This window comes from Oncorhynchus keta, unplaced genomic scaffold, assembly GCF_023373465.1.
Source record: "Oncorhynchus keta strain PuntledgeMale-10-30-2019 unplaced genomic scaffold, Oket_V2 Un_scaffold_1952_pilon_pilon, whole genome shotgun sequence".
In the NCBI taxonomy this organism is placed as follows: domain Eukaryota; kingdom Metazoa; phylum Chordata; class Actinopteri; order Salmoniformes; family Salmonidae; genus Oncorhynchus; species Oncorhynchus keta.
The window spans coordinates 379,913-401,750 of record NW_026290848.1 but is presented as its reverse complement, the minus strand read 5'-3'; the positions used below and the strand labels follow the sequence as shown (position 1 = coordinate 401,750).

General features: G+C 40.5%; 1 protein-coding gene across 1 annotated transcript in view; it reads right to left on the bottom strand.

Moving 5' to 3' along the window:
- Positions 1 to 21,838, bottom strand: part of LOC118387799 (potassium/sodium hyperpolarization-activated cyclic nucleotide-gated channel 1-like) — a 129,936-nt gene that overhangs the window by 11,904 nt on the left and 96,194 nt on the right. The window contains exons 6-7 of the mRNA XM_035776520.2: positions 19,491 to 19,731; positions 10,670 to 10,834 (exon numbers count right to left, since the gene is read on the bottom strand). Coding sequence (XP_035632413.2) covers positions 10,670 to 10,834; positions 19,491 to 19,731 — 406 coding nt within the window. The remainder of the gene's footprint in view (positions 1 to 10,669; positions 10,835 to 19,490; positions 19,732 to 21,838) is intronic.

Below are 21,838 nucleotides of genomic sequence, written 5' to 3'. Positions count from 1 at the left end.
TCAACAATATGTGTACAGTTGCATTGATACTATCCAAGTACTTTCTAATCTAAGGAAATGTAATAATTTGTGAACAAATGTCAGATAGGAACAATTACTGTAGTCAATCCTGTAACATCTAATGGTCAGGATAATGAAAATGCGTACAGAAACAATACATGTTATATTTGATCAATATTCCTTTGTTTTAGTTACCTCTGTCAAATTACTACTTTATCAGCCTGTATGTTCACAACCAAAAATATGTTACACCTACTGTGGGGCACTTCAGGTTTCTTTTCAATGGAGGAAGGAAATCACCTTGTGAATTAATGTAACTTTGTGAGTTCATGTTCTGGAAGATGTATTTGAGTTCGGATCCATTTTAGTGTCCCTCTGGGTCATTTTACCTGGATGTGCGAATATTGTAGTTGTAATAAAGCATTTACCTGCTGCCTATTCGTCGGCCAGGACACTCTTGACAACGAGATGTGCTCATCTCAAGAGGAACTCCTGGTCAAATCATTTTTAGATAGAGATACAATGAATTGTGCAACATGTTATTTGTTTCAATGCATGGTATTTTTTTTTGTTAAAGAACCAACCAGACAAGCACCAAATGCAGTCCATATATAAATGGGACATCCAGCACTGATCATGACATTGTATTTTCCCTTGTATGAGACAAAACACCCTTTTTTAAAAGTCCAAATGAACAGATTTATTCCATAACACTTCCTGATTTAGGAGAAGTGTTATTTTAAGATCCGGCAGCTTTAAAAAAATAAGCCTACCTAAATCTTTGGTGAAAAGGGCAAATGTAAATCACGACCACCACAGAGGTCAAAGGGGCATACGTTTCAGAGGGTAGTAAACACACACTCAGAATCTACAGGGCAATGGAATTGATGTACAGTACTATAGCCAGATGTTTAAAGATATGGGAGGATTGATTCATATGACCAGTAAATGGTAGTATGACCATATCGTATAGGCCCTATGGACTATTAATTCGATCTGAATGGAATATCCCAATCATGACATCATGTTTTATCGATTGACGCCGACTTGCATGTCACAATAATATTGCAATGTTGAGCCAATACTTGGGATGCAAATAAATTCAATATCAACATGCCTGAGTCACACAAACAAACATAACAATTTAAAATCAATTTATAAATAAGAAAGAAGAAAAAACAAACAGGAAATAAATACAAACCACAGGCTTAATCCAGGTTTTAGACATTTGCACACTATCGTTCTGCAAATTAAAATTGATTTTATAAAAATCTTCTCACAGAATTTGTTATTTCAAAAGACACTGGGTGCCTATACAAAAACTCCACTCCAATCATACCGCCCCTTTTTGATTATACAGTGCCTTCGGAAAGTATTCCGGCCCCTTGACTTTTTCCACATTTTGTAACATTACAGCCTTATTCTAAAATGTATGTATGTATCTAAAACAAATTCCTCAATAATCTACACCCAATACCCCAAAATGACAAAGTGAAAACAGGTCTTTATAAACTTTTGCAGATTCATTAAAAACAAATACCTTATTTACATAAGAACTCAAGACCTTTTGCTACGAAACTCGAAAATGAGCTCCGGTGTATCCTGTTTCCATTGATCATCCTTGAGATGTTTCTACAACTTGATTGAAGTCCACCTGTGGTAAATTCAACTGATTGGACATGATTTGGAAAGGCACACACCTGTCTATATAAGGTCCCAATGTCAACAGTGCATGTCAGAGCAAAATCCAAGCCATGAAGTCGAAGGAATTGTCCGTAGAGCTCCAAGACAGGATTGTGTCAAAGCACAGATCTGGGGAAGGGTACCAAAACATTTCTGCAGCAATGAAGGTCCCCAAGAACACAGTTCTTCCATTGTTCTTAAATTGAAGAAGTTTGGAACCACCAAGACTCTTCCAAGAGCTGGCCACCCGGCCAAACTGAGCAATCGGGGGAGAAGTGCCTTGGTCAGGGAGGTGACCAAGAACCCGATGGTCACTTTGACAGAGCTCTAGAGTTCCTCTGTGGAGATGGGAGAAACTTCCAGAAGGATAACCATCTCTGCAGCACGCCACCAAATAGGGTTTATGGTAGAGTGGCCAGACGGAAGCCACTCTTCAGTAAAAGGCACATGACAGCCCACTTGGAGTTTGCCAAAAGGCAACTAAAGACTCTCAGACCAAGAGAAACAAGATTCTCTCGTCCGATCAAACCAAGATTGTACTCTTTGGCCTGTACGCCAAGCATAGTGGTGGCAGCATCATGCTGTGGGGATGTTTTTCAGTGGCGGGGACTGGGAGACTAGTCAGGATAGAGTTAAAGATGAATGGAGCAAAGTATAGAGAGATATGCTTAATGAAAACCTGCTCCAGAGTGCTCAGGACTTCAGACTGGGGCGAAGGTTCCCCTTCCAACAGGACAACGACCCTAAGCACACAGCCAAGCCAACACACAAGTGGCTTCGGCACAAGTCTCTGAATGTCCTTGAGTGGCCCAGCCAGAGCCCGGACTTGTACCCGATCGAACATCTCTGGAGAGACCTGAAAATAGCTGTATAGCAACGCTCCCCATCCAACCTGACAGAGCTTGAAACAATCTGCACAGAAGAATGGGAGAAACTCCCCAAATACAAGTGTGCCAATCTTGTAGCGTCATACCCAAGAAGACTCAAGAATGTAATGCTGCCAAAGGTGCTTTAAAAAGTACTGAGTAAAGGATCTGAATACTTATGTAAATGTAATATTTAATTTTTACAAACCAGTTATTGTTTTGTCATTATGGGGTATTGTGTGTAGATTTGAGGGAAGAAAACGTTCATCAATTTTATAATAAGGCTGTAACCTAACGAAATGTGGAAAAGGTCAAGGGGTCTGAATACTTTCCAAAGGCACTGCAGTTGTAGATAGAATGATAAAGTGCCTGAGAATATTGTCAAGTGTAATTTTGTGAGATTTGTTATAGATCAAATTCACAATAATGTTCTGCTGTTGTATATCAAATATTTGTCAATGCAATTTATACAAATGTCCCTGAGTTTTTGCTTAATAGCTTATTTTAATAAGTCTCTAGCCCTCAGCATACTTTAGGATGAGACATATTCCCAACCACTACTACCCAATTCCTATTTTATTTCGGTAATGGTACATGCTTTATTTATTTTAATGCTTTATTTTAAAATAATCTCTTCAATATTGTTTCTGATTTATTAAAACAATTATATTTGAATTTAATGTTTGAAATAGCAAATTTTTATTTTAAGGAATCTATATAAGTTTTGTTAAGATATATGCTTGTCAAAGATTAAAACAAGGCTAGATGGGCCCAAGTCTACCTTAACATCCTTCAAGAAAGTGGAAATTCAAAAGCAGAAAATAATTTAGTAGAGGGCTAGGGAATAAATGGGGGCAAAATAAAGTATTTGTACAATATGAACTTAAGACTCTCATGGAGAAGCAAAACATTCCAACATCCCTACCAACCTCACTTCAAAATAAAGCCTCTCAATGCAGAAACTGCAGTTGAGACGCAAAATGTGCTCTATAAAGAATATTATTGCATACAACATCAGTTAACTTTGTACTTCTGTTAAAATCTAAAACCTGACAAAGGCACTTGGGAACATAATAAAGTATTGTTTACCAAGATATTTGCTATATTATGTCCTAATAGATACTTTATGTGGAAACATATATGGGCCGTCTTAGGACAAAGAGTCCGTACAGTACATACAATATGAAAGAGGTGCCTTTTCAATACGGATGCATTACTTACACTAACCGTTGAAAAGTTTGGGGTCACTTAGAAATGTCCTTGTTTTTGAAAGAAAATGACATTTTTTGTCCATTAAAATAACATTAAATTGATCATAAATACAGTGTAGATATTGTTAATGTTGTAAATGAGAGAGGATTGGAGGATTGGAGGACTCTATATCCCTGTTAGGGATAGGGGGCAGCATTTTCACTTTGGATGAATTGCGTGCCCATAGTGAACTGCATCCTACTCTGTCCTAGATTGCTAATATATGCATATTATTATTGGATAGAAAACACTCTGAAGTTTCTAAAACTGTTTGAATCATGTCTGTGAGTGTAACATGTCTGTGAGTATAACAGAACTTATGTAGCAGGCAAAACGCCAAGGACTAACTGTTCAGATCTTTTTTTCCCACCTCTCTGTTCACTACATTGTCTTTGCCATTGGATATTTAATAGGAACCCATTTTCAGTTCCTACCGCTTCCACACGATGTTGCCAGTCTTTGGAACATGGTTGAGGTTATTCCTTTGTTCTATGAAGAAGTAGGCCAACTCGGAACTGGGGAAACTTTTATGAGTTGCACAAGATGTGAACAACAGTGCTGGTTTGTTTTCGTTCCTGTATTGAATACAGATTGCCCCGTCTACAATTTGATCGATTATTAACGTTTAAAAATACCTAACGTTGTATTACAAAAGTAGTTTGAAATATTTTTGCAAAGTTTACAGGCAAGTTTTGAAATATTTTATAGTGACATTCCGTTTTTGTAAGCTGTCTTTTTCTGGATCAAACACGCTATATATGAACAGAATTAATCGAACAAAAGGACCAATTGTGATGTTTATGAGACATATTGGAGTGCCAACAAAAGAAGCCCATCAAAGGTAATGCATATTTTATTTCAGCATTTTGTGTAGTGCCTGCTATGCTATAGCTCCTTTGTTTACTGCTGGTGCAGATGGGTGCAGGCTATCAGATAATAGCTTCTTATGCTTTCACCGAAAAGCATTTTTAAAATCTGACATGTTGGCTGGATTCACAACGAGCGTAGCTTTAATTGAGTATCTTACATGTGTGATTTAATGAACGTTTGAATTTTATAGCATTTTATTTGAATCTCGTGCTTTGCATTTCCCCTGGCAATTGGCCAGTTGAGACGCTATTGTCTCCCCTATCCATAAGAGGTTTTAACCTAGAGTTAGTGAGAAAAAGGCAATTCTTGATATTGGGGTGAGACATTCTCACTGATTTGTAAATAAAGCCAGTTATTCAGAATTATTTATTTCTCGAGAAACCTAACTTGATTATTTAGCAGACATCACTTGCTTATATTCAGTCATCACATATCTTAAGAATATCATGAAATATTTGAAGATGTTCGTTTCTTCATGCTTGTCTCAGGGCAGTGCGAAACGGTGCTGAAATAGACAGCCACAGCGGGAAGGCTATGTATTCTGTGCCCATTCAGGGTATCTCTCTTCGGTTACACATCCTTTGAATAGCAGAACAGCATAATGGTCCGGGCAGCCCTTGCTGTGCCTGGTGAGCAGTTGGTCAAGTGTTGTTGTCAGAAGAAGAATGAAAATGTCAGGGTGACAATTGAGCACATGATGTCATAGATGTGCTCAATTGGATTCAGGTCTGGGGAACGGGCGGGCCAGTCCATAGCATCAATGCCTTTCTCTTGCAGGAACTGCTGACACTCCAGCCACATGAGGTCTAGCATTGTCTTGCATTAGTAGGAACCCAGGGCCAACCGCACCAGCATATGGTCTCACAAGGGGTCTGAGGATCTCATCTCGGTACCTAATGGCAGTCAGGCTACCTCTGGCGAGCACATGGAGGGCTCTGCGGCCCCCCAAAGAAATGCCACCCCACACCATGACTGACCCACCGCCAAACCGGTCATGCTGGAGGATGTTGCAGGCAGCAGAACGTTCTCCACGGCGTCTCCAGACTGTCACGTCTGTCACATGTGCTCAGTGTGAACCTGCTTTCATCTGTGAAGAGCCCAGGGCGCCGGTGGCGGATTTGCCAATCTTGGTGTTCTCTGGCAAATGCCAAACGTCCGACAAGGTGTTGGGCTGTAAAAGCACAACCCCCACCTGTGGACGTCGGGCCCTCATACCACCCTCATGGAGTCTGTTTCTGACCATTTGAGCAGACACATGCACATTTGTGGCCTGCTGGAGGTAGACTCTGTTTCATGCTACCAGTAGAGTGAAAGCACCGCCAGCATTCAAAAGTGAACAAAACATCAGCCAGGAAGCATAGGAACTGAGAAGTGGTCTGTGGTCCCCACCTGCAGAACCACTCCTTTATTGGGAGTTACTTGCTAATTGCCTATAATTTCCACTTGTTGACTATTCCATTTGCACAACAGATGTGAAATGTATTGTCAATCAGTGTTGTTTCCTAAGTGGACAGTTCGATTTCACAGAAGTGTGATTGACTTGGAGTTACATTGTGTTGTTTAAGTGTTCCCTTTATTTTTTTGAGCAGTGTATATATATTTAATTCTCAGAACATTAACCATGTGTGTTCACTTGTTTTGTACTGTTCTGTAGTTTTGACCCAATGATTCGTCTGACAAACAAAGAACTTTGCGTCCTGCAGGCCCAGGTGTAACAGAATAACTTTACGTCCCCTCGCCCATACCCGGGCGCGAACCAGGGACCTTCTGCACACATCAACAACAGTCTGACAAAAGCCAACAAAGAACCGTTACACTTTCCTCCTGCAGGCATCAATGTAACAGAATAATTTTAAACATGGATCAAAGCTGCAGCTAGACATTCAAGGTCAGTGCAAGTGACGTAACCGATCTTCACAATCATCACTGTGTAACCGATACCGCTAACTAAGCTAGCCGTTTCACCCTTGAGCAATTTGCTCAAAATTGGAAAAATTTGAAGAAAAAAAGGAAGAATATCAAGAAGATTAACAAAAGCATAAAATTTGATGAAGAGATGCTGTTTTGAGTTAGAGATGTAACACTTTAGAATACTTAAGCATCGAATACATTGCAAGTTGAGCTATTTTCACAACAGTAGCCGGGCTGTAAAAAGGCTGTCCTGCTAATAGGAATCATTTGCATTATGGGCTACATTCTTTATTGTAACAACAATGTCACACATAATTTGTTTCTACCCTTCCATATAACTTCTAGAGTTTGGGATTTACAAATGTGCACTTTTAATTATTAGTTACATTGTTTAACTTCGAACATGCAGACTTTTTTTATTTAAAATTATTGTTTTAATGTAGGATGCTACATTTTTGACCAGTTGCAATTGTAAGTAGGCCTAATAAAATAAATCCTACTTCTATTAGGCTGTTAAGCCTCATAGCCTACCTCAGCCAGTTAAGTTATTTTATATAGGTCTAGGTTCTGAAGAAACAGACTGCAATTAAGACCTCTTGTTGTTTGTAAAGTCAATTTCAAAAGGCACTTGCACATCTGAGCTATCTTTTTTGCTGGTGCATGGCAACAGCCGGATAAGATGAGGAAAAGAGGAAGAAACCCGCGCACTGCGCTTGATCGTGTCACTGATCTTTAATAAGCCTTATGTATCGGCCTCACGGCCTTCGTCAGAGCTTTTGTGAGTGTTTTAAATTAGCACCCTTATGTAGACCTAGCCACACCCACATCCGTTCCACGCATCGAAAGGAGTTGGAGGCGAAGGAAAACAAATAAGTGCTACCAAATATAACAATATGCATATCATAAATATTCAAATAAAGTGTGTACATAAAACATATTAAACAGGTCTGTAAAACCACAATGAGGACATCGACCTACCAAGCAAGTTTTCATAAATCATTGGGTACAGTGTAAGAAAAACGTCAGTGTAATCTGAAATAGGGGCATAATTCATGTTCAAATTTACAACATAACATACATAGGCATTTCATAATTAAGATCTTTAGGAAATAATGTTTGGAGGGAGAAAATCTAAAAACATTCTGGATGATTTTATTTTGTGGCTGGCAGTTGGCATGGACAAATTTATCTCGGAAATAAAACATGCCAGTGTTTCTTGACCACATCTCCCACTTTTCGCGAGTATATGTAGTTGTGAACATTACAGAGTGTTCTTTAGTTTTAGCAGGTCTTCTTTGTAGCAATTCATGTCTTGTTTTCCCCAATGCCAAATGAAGAGCTTCATCCACACATTGTGGAGAATAGCCTCTTCTTCGAAACCTATTGCGCATTTCCGCTGCTTTTTCGAGATAGTCCTGAAAATGATTTGTTGCAAGTTGGGGAGGAGGGGGTTTCACACCTAGCTCAAGTTGGGGAGGAGGGGGTTTCACACCTAGCTCAAGTTGGGGAGGGGGTTCACACCTAGCTCAAGTTGGGGAGGAGGGGGTTTCACACCTAGCTCAAGTTGGGGAGGAGGGGGTTTCACACCTAGCTCAAGTTGGGGAGGGGGGGGAGGAGGGGTTCACACCTAGCTCAGCTGTTAGACAATTCTTTAGTAAAGGTTGAATAGTCTATTGTTCAGCTAATAGCCCATCCTGCTACGCTTCTGAAAAACTAATAATAATACTTTTTTCGCTTTCCACGTTAAAGATTCCAATTGATAAAGTGTTTTTAGCCACAATCGGCCTCAACCCCAATTAATACATTTGGGCACAGTCGATAGCATGCTGGACTTCGGGCTGGAATGTTGAGGGTTCGAAAACTGTTCTCTGCTTGCTATAATGAATGAGTTTGATACACCTGGTATTGGATATGGCTGAAAAAAAACTTGATAAATAACGATTTTCGTAAATTAACTTTATGACAAAAACATATGCACAATCGTTTGTCTCTACATTAACTAACATATTCCTCTCAATTGTAATTTTTTAGCTTGACTCGTTATGACGTTATAACTACATACACTTGCTTCCCGTAATGTTTTGTCAGCCATCTTTGTTGAAGTCACCAGGGACTGGTGGCCCGCGTCAAATTCGTCATTAGAATCACTCGATATGATTGGTCATATAAAAGCCTTGGGACACAAATGCAAAATGAGTGCTCTAACTCCCCCTTGTGGTAGTCTGGAGCAATGAAGACGTGACGTACCTCTAAGTCCCGTGGTGTAAGCTCGCAACTTTTAAAGAAGGAAGCACTCTTGGCGTACAGAGACCCATTATCAGCAACCATCACTCCTGTGATCCAATGGCACGTTGTGTTAGCTAATCCAAGTTTATAATTTTAAAAGGCTAATTGACCATTAGGAAAACCTTTTGCAATTATGCTAGCACAGCTGAAAACTGCAGTTCTGATTGAAGAAGCAATACAACTGGCCTTCTTTAGACTAGTTGAGCATGTGGAGCATCAGCATTAGTGGTTTCGATCACAGGCTCAAAATGGCCAGAAACAAAGACCTTTCTTCTGAGAAACAAACTCCTCACAAGTCCTCAACTGGCACCTTCATTAAATAGTATCCTCAAAACACCAGTCTCAACGTCAACATTAAAGAGGCGACTCCGGGATGCTGGTCTTCTAGGCAGAGTTGCAAAGAAAAACAATGTATACACTGTATTTCTGATCAAATTGATGTTATTTTATTATTATTATTATTATTATTTTAAGGGACAGAAAATGTGATTTTCTTTACAAAAACAAGGACATTTCTGAGTGACCCCAAACTTTTGAACGGTAGTGTATATGCATGACTAGTGCAATATTCTACAAGCATTAGATGCTATATGCTTTGTACTTTGTATAAGTGTGTGGCCATGTTGAAATGTGAGTTTTGCAGGCAACCTCTCCAGGAACATATCCCATAATATTTTTTTTTTATAAAGCACTCAATTGAGGAGAAACAGCTAGACCAGATTATATCATAATATTTCAAAAATTTTGACATAGTAGAAATATACTACATTATGAGCAAATTCATTTAAAACAATTATACTTTAAAATGGAAAAGTTATTTAGAAAAAAAACAGCATAAAAAAAACAAATAGATGCCCTGGTTGCATTACATACATGTGGCCCTTTTTTCCATCATTATAATAATTATGTTTCAGATTTATTGATTATCGTTCTTTATGACTTTAGTTAAATGGTCACTAATAATGGCCAAGTTTGTCTATGTTGCTCTTAGAAAGGAAAATGCTTGTATCTAGGGTTGCAACAATCTGGTAACTTTCCACAAATTCTCAAGTTTTTCCAGAAATCCAGGTTGGAGGATTCCCATATTTGCTGCATATTCCCTCCTGAATCCAGAAATATCCCATCTGGGATTTCTGGAAAACCTGGGAATTTTGTGGAAAGTTTCACAAATTTTGCAACCCTTGGGTCCCAAGAAGCTAAGTGGCATCATATCATGTGTACAAGCCGTGCCTGGAAAAGCCTGGTCAAGCTGGCTAACTTCCTCTATGGTCTCACGTGCCCAGATCAGCCAGTCTTTGGCTGCCCTGGCTGGCCTGGGCCTAAGGATGGGGTCAGGATGCAGCTCATACCTAGGTGTGCAGGCGAATGAATACGGAGGCACATGCAAATGCATTCTAGCTTCCGTCCAATCGCCGGAAGGGGTTCCAGTTGGGGGTCAACACAAAACCAAAGAAGGGACGGATCTGGGACAGATCTAACACCCTACCGGATAGTCAGTGAAATGCACTGCCACTGACTTCCATTTATTAACACAATTGGACTTTGACTTCATCTTGAAAACAATCTATGTTACCAATGTAATTTGTTTGTAAAATTAAGGTAACTTGATGGAAAGAGAGGAGGAAAGAAAGAACAAAGATAGTGCAGCTTACAAGTCATGCATTGCGATGGACACAGTGCTGTGACGGAGGGCAAACACGATAAAAACAGATAGATACACATGACACAACACAGGCAGGGCATGACAGGGCACCAACCCAAAACAGTACAGTACCAACAGCAAGGTGTGGTCATGGTCTTACCGATGCGGTCCAGGCGGTCGATGGCTACAGTCTCGAAGGCACGGCGCATCATGGGGTACTCCTCCAACACCTCGTTGAAGTGATCCACAGAGAGGGAGAAGAGACGGCAGTAAGTGTCGGCACGAACGCTGGCCGTGCGTCTCCCCTTCGTCAGCAGACAAATCTCTGTAGAGAAAATACAATATGCACAATTAGACAATAAGCTCAATTCTTACTTTTTGATGTCACTGAAATAATGCACTGTTTCTGTTTGCACATTAAAGAAAGATAGATTCCCACACTTTCGAACACTCCTGCAGTTTTATTGTGCAAGAAGACCATGGGTCTGTGGGTATCTTATATTTCTTTAATTACTACTGGATATGTGTACACTACTTATAAAATCTTTCTGTTTGGTGTCTATGCTCACTAAGGCTTCATGGCCAAAATGCGTTCCGTTGTCAGTAATACCTTTGTTTGTTAGAACTGAGGATCTCTGATAGACACACAGGGAGGGAGGAACCAATGGACTGAGTAATTACAGCCATAACAAAGACCAGCTCTAACCTAATCTGGGGTGTGCAACCTCCAACATTGGACAAATTACCATATAAATGAAGAATGAGCAGTTTCCAAGGTACAGCTGGATCTGGTGGCATGATAACCTAATGTGCATGTCAATAAAATGATGGTCGCTGCATTGTAACTAGAGCTATGCAGAGTCAATTCATCATGTTGTCACTTTGAGTCGGAAAAATCACTATGTACTGCTGGTTGCTGATACTGCTAGTGTTGAGTATGTACAGTACATACTGTATACAGTATAGACACAGTGGCCAGGATTAAAACAAAGACAGATTACAACCTGGTGAACTGTGATTGAACTTTGAAGATGATTTCTTCCTGAGCCGACATCCACAGCAATTGCAGCGATCATGATCTCAGTGATCATCAGGGCAACTGCCTTTAAAAGTCTATAGCTGTGCACAAGTATAGTTAATATTTGATGGATTGAATCCTGGCCTCATTGCTTGACTTGGACTGAAATAGGTGCTAGTATTAATTTGGGTGCTGTCTATATACAGGTGCAGGAACTCTGCAACACTTTCCAGCTTATATTCTATAAGAGGAAAAGTTGCTCAAGCAGTAAAATATTTGAGGTGCTGGTTCTCAGCTCCCCTCAGCTTGGCCTGTATGTAGCGAGCGTAGTCCCAATACTTTTGCTTCCTATCGAAGTGGTAGACAGTACCTAATCAGACCTTCAGTACCTACCCAGATGACATGTACAATATGTTAGCCACTGGGACCTAATGTGCTCGACTTGCTTCCCTAATTCCAAGATCAATCACTCTGCCCATGGACATGCTACCCATCACATTTGACTGACGCTATTCTTGGATCTAATTCAGGAAGGGTAATAATCAACCCTGCCACTGTGGGGTCAGACCATCCAAACAGACCCATCAGAAAAGAGGGTCACTGGGAAAGTAAACCTTGCACATCTTGTCCCCAGGGGCTAGCTGATGTTAGCTGATGCTAGGGTGTTGCAGGAATTCAATTCATCTGTTTTAATACCCAATTAAAATCAAACACTCTGTCAATTCATAAGGATTTGTGTGATCCTTATTTGTATAAAATTGATAGAGCTGAGTCTTAAAGTCGACCAGCAGCTTTTATTCACGAGAGTACTGCTCATTACACATTTTACCACAGGTTATAAACTGAAAATGACATCAGCGTTTTCTAAACTGTTCCGTCTCTTCTTGACACTGGTACAGAGGCTGTATAGTTCTCAAACTTTCCCACATCGTCCAGAGCCAAGGTCAGCCTGTGTAGATAAGCATTCTAGCCAGTCTGGCGATATAGTTAATTCATTTCTACCAAGGAACAGACAGTCAATGTTCTAATTCTTGATTATATTTACACACATTATATTCAGTACTAGGATTAAAAAGAAAATTCATACATAAACAGTAACATAATAGTATTCTGATTAGTACATATACAGTAACATAATAGTATTCTGATTAGTCAGTCCTGATTGAAATGTATACATAATTAGTCATCATTGATAAAAATTCCCTTAACATAGGGTTACTATTTATTGATAGTGTATAGACAAAAATGTCCATATGCTGCAATATTTTCTTTAGAGCAGAACAGTGAGTCATATTAGCAGCACAGTGAATGAAAAGAGGTATGATTTATTAGAGGAAAATGCCCTTGACATTCACAGCCTAGATTTCCTTTGTGAAAAGTGTTAGCTGCTAGAGCTGCCTGCTGTAGCCCGCAGGATATGAAAACAGAACGCTCAAGCTGCGAGTGTGAACAATGTGTTAGTGCTCTTACAATGGAAAAAATCTCCTCATAAATGCAATCTATGTTGGCACAGAGAGACTCCATGGGGTGCAACATGACAGGAGGCGGCCACACTGGATGTGTCTGAAATGGCACCCTGTTCCCTATGTAGTGCCTATAGGGTTCTTGTCAGAAGTAATGCACTGCATAGGAAATGCCATTTGGGACACAGCCAGAGCCAAACTGCCACACTGTCACACCGTCCCCCCTCTATACTCATAACCTCTTCACTCTAATTACTTCCTTACCATCCCAGTCCAAGAGAAAGTATACTATTCATAGAGAAAGAGAGAGACAAAAAGTAATGAGCTAGCAATAACAAATACACAGCAGCTAAGAGCAGATATAGAGTTGGTTGTATTTGGGGTTAATTGTAGTATTTTACAGTTTGTGGCTGGCGGCACAGAGGAAAGGAGGAAGGTTAGCTGTTAGCCACCTGAGTGGGCGAGCAAAGAGAAGGTGTTTCTGTCACTCTCACAAATGAGTGGACAATCGGTTAGCTTATCTCTCCTGTCCTGTATCTCCTTCAGGGAAAACAGTGTGGGAACAGAGCCCAGGCATCCAGCCTTGTTGCAAAGTCTTCTTGATGACAAGCAGACTTGATGACAAGCAGACCTGGGTTCAAATACATAGTATTTGAACCCAGATCTGTTGTGGGAATGAGGAAGACTAGTCAAAGTGTGAGGCCTAGGAGAGTGTGACTCACCGGTTAGTACCGCTCCACATGATCTGATGTGTCTCTTCATCGCCCCTTCCTGTCATATGTCATCACCATTGACCCCTGGGGTACCCTGGGTAATTTGCCATCACTTCATGTGTCATACATCTCATTTCCCCATGGACCCAAGAGCTGGGCTATGTTATGATTTTGATAATGTGGTTAAGTGGAGGGGAAGTAGTGAGTCTCCTGACTAATGCTAATCCAATATGGTAATGATATTCAGTAGCACTGGGTGCAGCTAGCCGAGCATTGCCGGTTATGGCCTGGTCCAATGGCCGCTATATTATGATGCTGATAGTGTGGTTCAGTGGAGGGGAAGTAAGGAGTTTCCTGACTGGACCAGCTGCTCCCAAGTTAGAGCTCATCTCTTAATGCCATACTCATGCAAAGACAAACAGACGAGGTAAAAATATCACCCCCACCAGATGGGCAGCTGGCCGGAAAAGGGGCCTGGTTTCAGCATAACATGGTAGAATGACTGGCTACACACACACACACGAGCAGCACACACACGAGCAGCACACACACACACTTTGTGCATCAAAAGAAGTGGAAGCTTTGTTTAATTTAAATTAGATTTCCCATTCATTTGGGGGCTTACAGTGCCACCACCACACATCAAGCTCAACCTAAACAGAGTTCACTGTTGACACTCCTGAAATTCCCTATATAGTGCATTACATTTGACCAGAGCCTTATTGGGCCTTGGTCAAAAGTAGTACACTATATGGAGAATAGGGTGTCATTTGGGACGTTAACAAAAAGTGCAGAGCTGAAGCAGTACACTACAGTACAATCTCTAGATGGAGCTGCTAACTGCACCCTCGCTGTGACCCATTCTGATTAGAGCCTTAATTTGCCCATGTCATAATACAGTTCAAGTCAGAAGTTTACATACACCTTAGCCAAATACACAATTCCTGACATGTAATCCAAGTAAAAATTCACCACTTTATTTTAAGAATGTGAAATTAGAATGATGTATCTAATCTTTTATATCTTTCATCACAATCCCAGTGGGTCAGACGTTTACAAACACTCAATCAGAATGTGTTAGCATTGTCTTTAAATTGTTTAACTTGGGTCAAACATTTCCCACAATAAGTTGGGAGAATTTTGGCCCATTCCTCCTGACAGAGCTGATGTAACTGATTCAGGTTTGTAGGCCTCCTTGTTCACAGACGCTTTTTCAGTTCTGCCCACATATTTTCTATAGGATTGAGGTGTACTTCAGGGGCTTTGTGATGGCCACTCCAATACCTTGACTTTGTCCTTAAGCCATTCTGCCACAACTTTGGAAGTATGCTTGGGGTCAATGTCCATTTGGAAGACCCATTTGTGACCAAGATTTAACTTCCTGACTGATGTCTTGAGATGTTGCTTCAATATATCCACATATTTTTCTCCCTCAAGTGCACCTGTCCCTCCTGCAGCAAAGCACCCCAACAACATGATGCTGCCACCCCCGTGATTCATGGTTGGGGTGGTGTTCTTCGGCTTGCAAGCCTCCCCCTTTTTCCTCCAAACATAACGATGGTCATTGTGGCCAAACAGTTCTATATTTGTTTCATCAGACCAGAGGACATTTCTCCAAAAAGTACGATCTTTGCCCCATGTGCAGTTGCAAACTGTAGTCTGGCTTTTTAATGGCAGATTTGGAGCAGGGGCTTCTTACTTGCTGAGCGGCCTTTCAGGTTATGTCAATAAATGACTCGTTTTACTGTGGAAATAGATACTTTTGTACCTGTTTTCTCCAGCATCTTCACAGGGTCCTTTGCAGTTGTTCTGGGCTTGATTTGCAGTTTTGACACCAAAGTACATTCATCTCTAGGAGACAGAACGTGTCTGCCTCCTGAGCGACTGCGTGGTCCCATGGTGTTTATACTTGCATATTATTGTTTGTACAGATGAACGTGGTATTTGGAAATTGCTCCCAAGGATGAACCAGACTCCACAGGTAAACCTCCAATTCACTCAAATTATGTCAATTAGCCTATCAGAAGCTTCTAAAGCCAATTTTCCAAGCTGTTTAATTAAAGGCACAGTCAATTTAGTGTATGTAAACTTCTGACCCACTCAAATTGTGATACAGTGAATTATAAGTGAAATAATCTGTCTGTAAACAATTGTTGGAAAAATGACTTGTGTCATGCACAAAGTAGATGTCCTAACCGACTTGCAAAAACTATAGTTTGTTAACAAGAAATTTGTGGAGTGGTTGAAAAAATGAGTTTTAATGACTCCAACCTAAGTGTATGTAAAATTCCGACTTCAACTGTATGTCATAACAGCTGACATAACTTGTCATAATATGATCATAACACTGTTATGACATATGTGTTATTTTATGGCTGGTTATTACACCTACATAAGTGTCAAACCCCACATTTATTGAAATGTGCGTTTTCCCTGCCAGGAAGTTTCCTTTCATTTGAACGTTTATTTCATAAATAATTTGTTTTGTTGTAATGAATTCTTTAGTCGTGTTTTTTTCATAATTTTTCATCATAGAAAATACACTTCATGACACTGTCAAGAAGCATTATGACCATCAAAGTCATATATGCCAGATTGGCCTATCAGATACATTGCAATCTTGTCCTCCTCCTGAAATCTGCTCCTGCATTCATCCCAGTCATCAGCAACAGAGCATTGGGGTTGGTGGATGTCTGACATCAATGTGTGCGCAATTACAATGTAATTTTACCTCTTGAAGCTAGGGGGCACTATTTTTATTTTTGGAAAAATAATGTTCCCAAAGTAAACGGCCTATTTCTCAGGACCAGATGCTAGAATATACATATAATTGACAGTTTAGGATAGAAAACACTCTAAAGTTTCCAAAACCTATTGTCTGTGAGTATAACAGAAATGATATTGCAGGCGAAAGCCTGAGAAAAATCCAATCAGGAAGTGACTCTTATTTTGAAAGCTCTGTGTTCCTATGGATCCCTATTGACCATTGAAAGGGATATCCTTTTTCTATGGCTTCCCTAAGGTGTCTACAGCCTTTGAACGTAGTTTCAGGCCTTTATTTTGAAGAATGAGCGTGAATGACCACATTGTAAGAGTAAGTGGATAGATGGGGGCTCTCAGAGTGATTCTTGCCGGTCCTAGTGAAAAGCCAACTGTCCCGGTTGATATACACTGCTCAAAAAAATAAAGGGAACACTTAAACAACACAATGTAACTCCAAGTCAATCACACTTCTGTGAAATCAAACTGTCCACTTAGGAAGCAACACTGATGGACAATAAATTTAACATGCTGTTGTGCAAATGGAATAGACAACAGGTGGAAATTATTGGCAATTTTTTTATTTTATTTTTTATTTTACCTTTATTTTACTAGGCAAGTCAGTTAAGAACAAATTCTTATTTTCAATGACGGCCTAGGAACAGTGGGTTAACTGCCTGTTCAGGGACAGAACGACAGATTTGTACCTTGTCAGCTCGGGGATTCAAACTTGCAACCTTTCAGTTACTAGTCCAACGCTCTAACCAATAGGCTACCCTGCCGCCCCAATTAGCAAGACACCCCCAATAAAGGAGTGGTTCTGCAGGTGGAGACCACAGACCACTTCTCAGTTCCTATGCTTCCTGGTTGATGTTTTGGTCACTTTTGAATGCTGGCGGTGCTTTCACTCTAGTGGTAGCATGAGACGGAGTCTAAATCCCACACAAGTGGCTCAGGTAGTGCAGCTCATCCAGGATGGTACATCAATGCGAGCTGTGGCAAGAAGGTTTGCTGTGTCTGTCAGCGTAGTGTCCAGAGCATGGAGGCGCTACCAGGAGACAGGCCAGTACATCAGGAGATGTGGAGGAGGCTGTAGGAGGGCAAAAACCCAGCAGCAGGACCGCTACCTCCGCCTTTGTGCAAGGAGGAGCAGGAGGAGCACTGCCAGAGCCTTGCCTAATGACCTCCAGCAGGCCACAAATGTGCATGTGTCTGCTCAAACTGTCAGAAACAGACTCCATGAGGGTGGTATAAGGGCCCTGACATCCACAGGTGGGGGTTGTGCTTACAGCCCAACACCGTGCAGGATGTTTTTCATTTGCCAGAGAACACCAAGATTGGCAAATTCGCCACTGGCGCCCTGTGCCAGGGTGACAGGGTGATTATCAAAAGGCTAAGTTGTGTTTCAAAATACTTCACTTGTGATTTCATGAATATGAATATGTTCTAGTAATATTTTTTGACTGTTGCGCTATGCTATTCAGCGGTTGCTTATGACAATTCTCCCAGAGCCGGGAGGGGTAGTTCTAACAAGGTACATTTCAAAAGATTTTATATATCATAAACATACTGTTACCACGTAGGCTATGGTGTAATGTAATGTTTTGTCTTGTGTGGTAGGTTTTGAGGGTTTTGATACTTGTGTAGGAGTCATAACCAGCTATTGAATAACGTAGTACAGTATATGTCACAACAGGTCTAAATAAGTGTCATGAAAGTGTTATGACCATTTTATAATAGGTTGTGACAAGTTATGTCAGTGGTTCTGAAAAATGACATGTTTATGAATGTGTCATAACTTGCTATAATGCTGGGTGTCAGGTAAAGTGTTACAGTTTCATGGGTCCACTATGTTTTAATCAGATTCAGCCCTGTCTACAGTATTGTTTTGTGCTGTGTCAGGACAGGACAAGTCTAACTGTGCACACAGAACATAATGACATGAAAGCTGAATGAATTCAGAGAATTTATATTTGTCAATGATTTCTTTGATTACAATACAATACATTTGTGTATCTAACATGCATCAAATGCACGGTATGGTACTGTTTTTGATTGCTTCCCTGTTTTTACCTGGTTTTAATTCAATTTGATGTTTGGACTAAATAATCGGATGTGAGGTTATTCGGACAGCAGGGGAGTTTGAATGAAAAAATCGTCCACTCATTAATTTCTTGATTCACATCTTTTTTTCCCAGGCAGGCCATATCTATCTGGAAGATTACATGATTGCATGCCACACAGCCAGAAGATATACTTAGAATCTTAAGTTGTCTTTCCGTGGGAAGGGGGGGTTGAACTTGGATCAAATGAAAAATGAAATGTCCCTCTAAAAATAGTTAGCCTGCTTCTCTCTCTTTTGCACAACAAGGAGACATCCCAGAAAATTTGGAAATGTAAACAACTGCCTTTTAAATGGATAGTTCAATGGAAAAATATTTGATCATTTGTATAATGTTCTAACAGGATGGGTGAATTACTCCCTCAATTGCGCAGAAGGAATATTCCCTGTTGGCTGCTGCTACAGACCCCAATGCAGAGCAGACAGACATGCAACCTTTTTTTGTCCTCTGGGTGATCTGAGTCCTGATCCCTGGCTTGGCCTGTCCTCTCTTCATCCCCCTCAACCCCGCCTTCCACCACCCCATCCAGATGAACGTTATGTAATATGAGAAGCTACCTCCAGTCCCAAAATGTTTTATCTGTCTGTAAGTCGCTTTGGATAAAAGCGTCTGCTAAATGGCATATATTTATATATATATATATATATATATATATATATATATATATATATATATATATATATATATATATATATATATATATATCTGCAGTGATGGGACTTGACAAACATCAAAGTAAAGGCAAAAGAGGATTTGAGTGGATGGAGTGAGTCTGAGTATGCCTACACAGTGGTCCTTGACACAGTTCCCTTTTTCCGTATTACAGCTTGGTGTCTGTCTAAGCGAAAATTGGTACCATAGAAAACATGCAGGATGTCTTTGTTTTTCTGTTTTCTCTACGTACCTCCAAAGTAGGAGCCGTCAGTCAGCTTCATCTCTTTGTTGAGCTTGGTGATAACACTGGCCACACCATGTTGGATGAAGTACATCTTCTTGCCCACGGTGCCTTCTCTGATGATGTAATCGTTGGGTTGGAACACCTCGAACTTCAGCTTGCTCAACATGCCCGTCACGAAGTTGGGGTCTGCGTTGGCGAACAGTGGCATGGTAGCCACAAGCTTCCGGCAGTTGAAGTTCACAATTTCCTAAAAAAAAAGAAAATATAGTTTTTGGTACTTAAATACTTAAAGAATTGTATGACTATAACAAAAGGGAATAAGAGTGGTGATAGCGGTCAACCCTGACGGGTCCCTCTACTCTATTAGATTTCATTAATGAATAATTTGTTTATTGGATTTTAGTCAGATGAATAATCCAAGAAGGCAATGTCTTTTTGAAGGTTCTCCAATTTCTATTTTCTGTTGGTTAAATAAAACACCATAACAAATGGTATTATTTTAATGTGAGTTCATCCAAGTAAAACAGGTAATCTCAGATTACATATTTTCTCTGTATTTGATTGAATGTATGATAGCTACGTCTATAAGATCCGCTTTTAATATCTCTAAGACACTTTTCATTACTCTTTTGGGAACTTGTGTGCTATTGTCTATTGAATATGATGATCATTGCCTCAGTAGAGGCCAGTCATTCTGGTCTCCTCAGACACAACCAGCGATTGCTTAATGTATGGGCTCATTCAGGGATGGTTAATAAAATGCTCTGTTTCCATGTTTTAGCTTGATACATGTTGAAGGTATAAGGAAAAAAAGGTTCCGTAGAAAATGGTCAGGAATTATTTTCTGATGATGATGTTTGACCTCAGTGAAAGCCAGTCATCTTTCTCGTCTCCTCAGACACATCAACCCTCAGATATTGTTGGAGATTGTTTCCTGTATTGGGATGTTTACTTACTAGCACCTCCCCTACCCACCTCTCCAGTTCCCTCTACTCCTACGTCTCCGTCTCTGTAGCTTCACTGTGCCATTCAGATGTTGTACTGAGAAGCACCTCAACCCTCCGCTCCTCAGTCTGCCATGCAGAGAGACAAACTGACAGAGCCTGGCCTTCACTGCTCCACTATAACCCCTTACTCACTTCTTGTGAGGGATGATGACTCTCCAATGGGAGCATCCAAGACAAAGTGACATCAGCCAGTCTCCTGTCTGGCTGTGCTTGATGCTTTTAGCTCAGTACTGAGACAACAGTAGCAGTGGGCCAGCCAAAGCCATGGGTTCTGACCTCAATCATGTACAATGAATAATGACTAAGATACCCAGTATTCAGCCCAGCCTGGTCAGGCCCGACTCCAGTGGGGAAAGAATCTTTAGACTTTATCCATTTAACTTCACTAGGGTAGGGGGCAGCATTCGGAATTTTGGATGAAAAGCAGGCCCATATGAACCTGCCTGCTACTCAGCCATAAAAGCTAGAATATGCATATAATTAGTATATTTGGATAGAAAACACTCTGACGTTTCTAAAACCTTTTTGAATGATGTCTGTGAGTATAACATAACTCATATGGCAGGCAGAAACCTGAGAAAAAATCCAACCAGGAAGTGGGAAATCTGAGGATTGTAGTTTTTCATCTCATTGACCATAGAATATACAGTGTCTATGGGGTCATATTGCACTCCCTAAGGCTTCCACTAGACGTTCATAGTCTTTAGAACCTTGTTTGAGGCTTCTACTGTGACGTGGGGCCGAATGAGAGGGGATTGAGTAAGGTCTCTCCCAGAGTGCCAAGAGCTGACCACGCGTTCACGTGAGAGGTAGCTCACGTGCACTGAGCCATGTATCTAGCTAACATTAGCTCGATCAACCGGTCAGTCCAGCACAGCATCCTCTCAGCTCGCTATAACTCTCTGTCTCTGTGTGTGTGTCTAAATGTCATTCTGTTTTTATGACAGGGCCTATAAGCACAGCACATCTGCCATACAGTGCAGTCAGGGTATCAGCTCAGTGAGCATTTTGTGCCATATACTAGAAATACCTTTTTTTTGTCTGCATTTTTATTTACAACTTGTAGTGGCACATCAAAGGGGGAGGAGGATGGGCCAGCCAAGAAAACAAAATAACCTTCAAAGTGGAAAGAAGAGGTTCGGAAGAGAAGGAGGGTGGAGGATAAATCCTACCTTGGCAGGAAAAAATACGATTGAGTTGACTATGGCAATTGATATTTGCACTATTTGATTATTACCTGAATACCTACCTTGATGTTCAATTCCATGCTGAAACACATTTTACTATCAGTCATGTTACTAGTATACAAATAAGACTGATTGGCATACTAGTAACATGACTGAAATT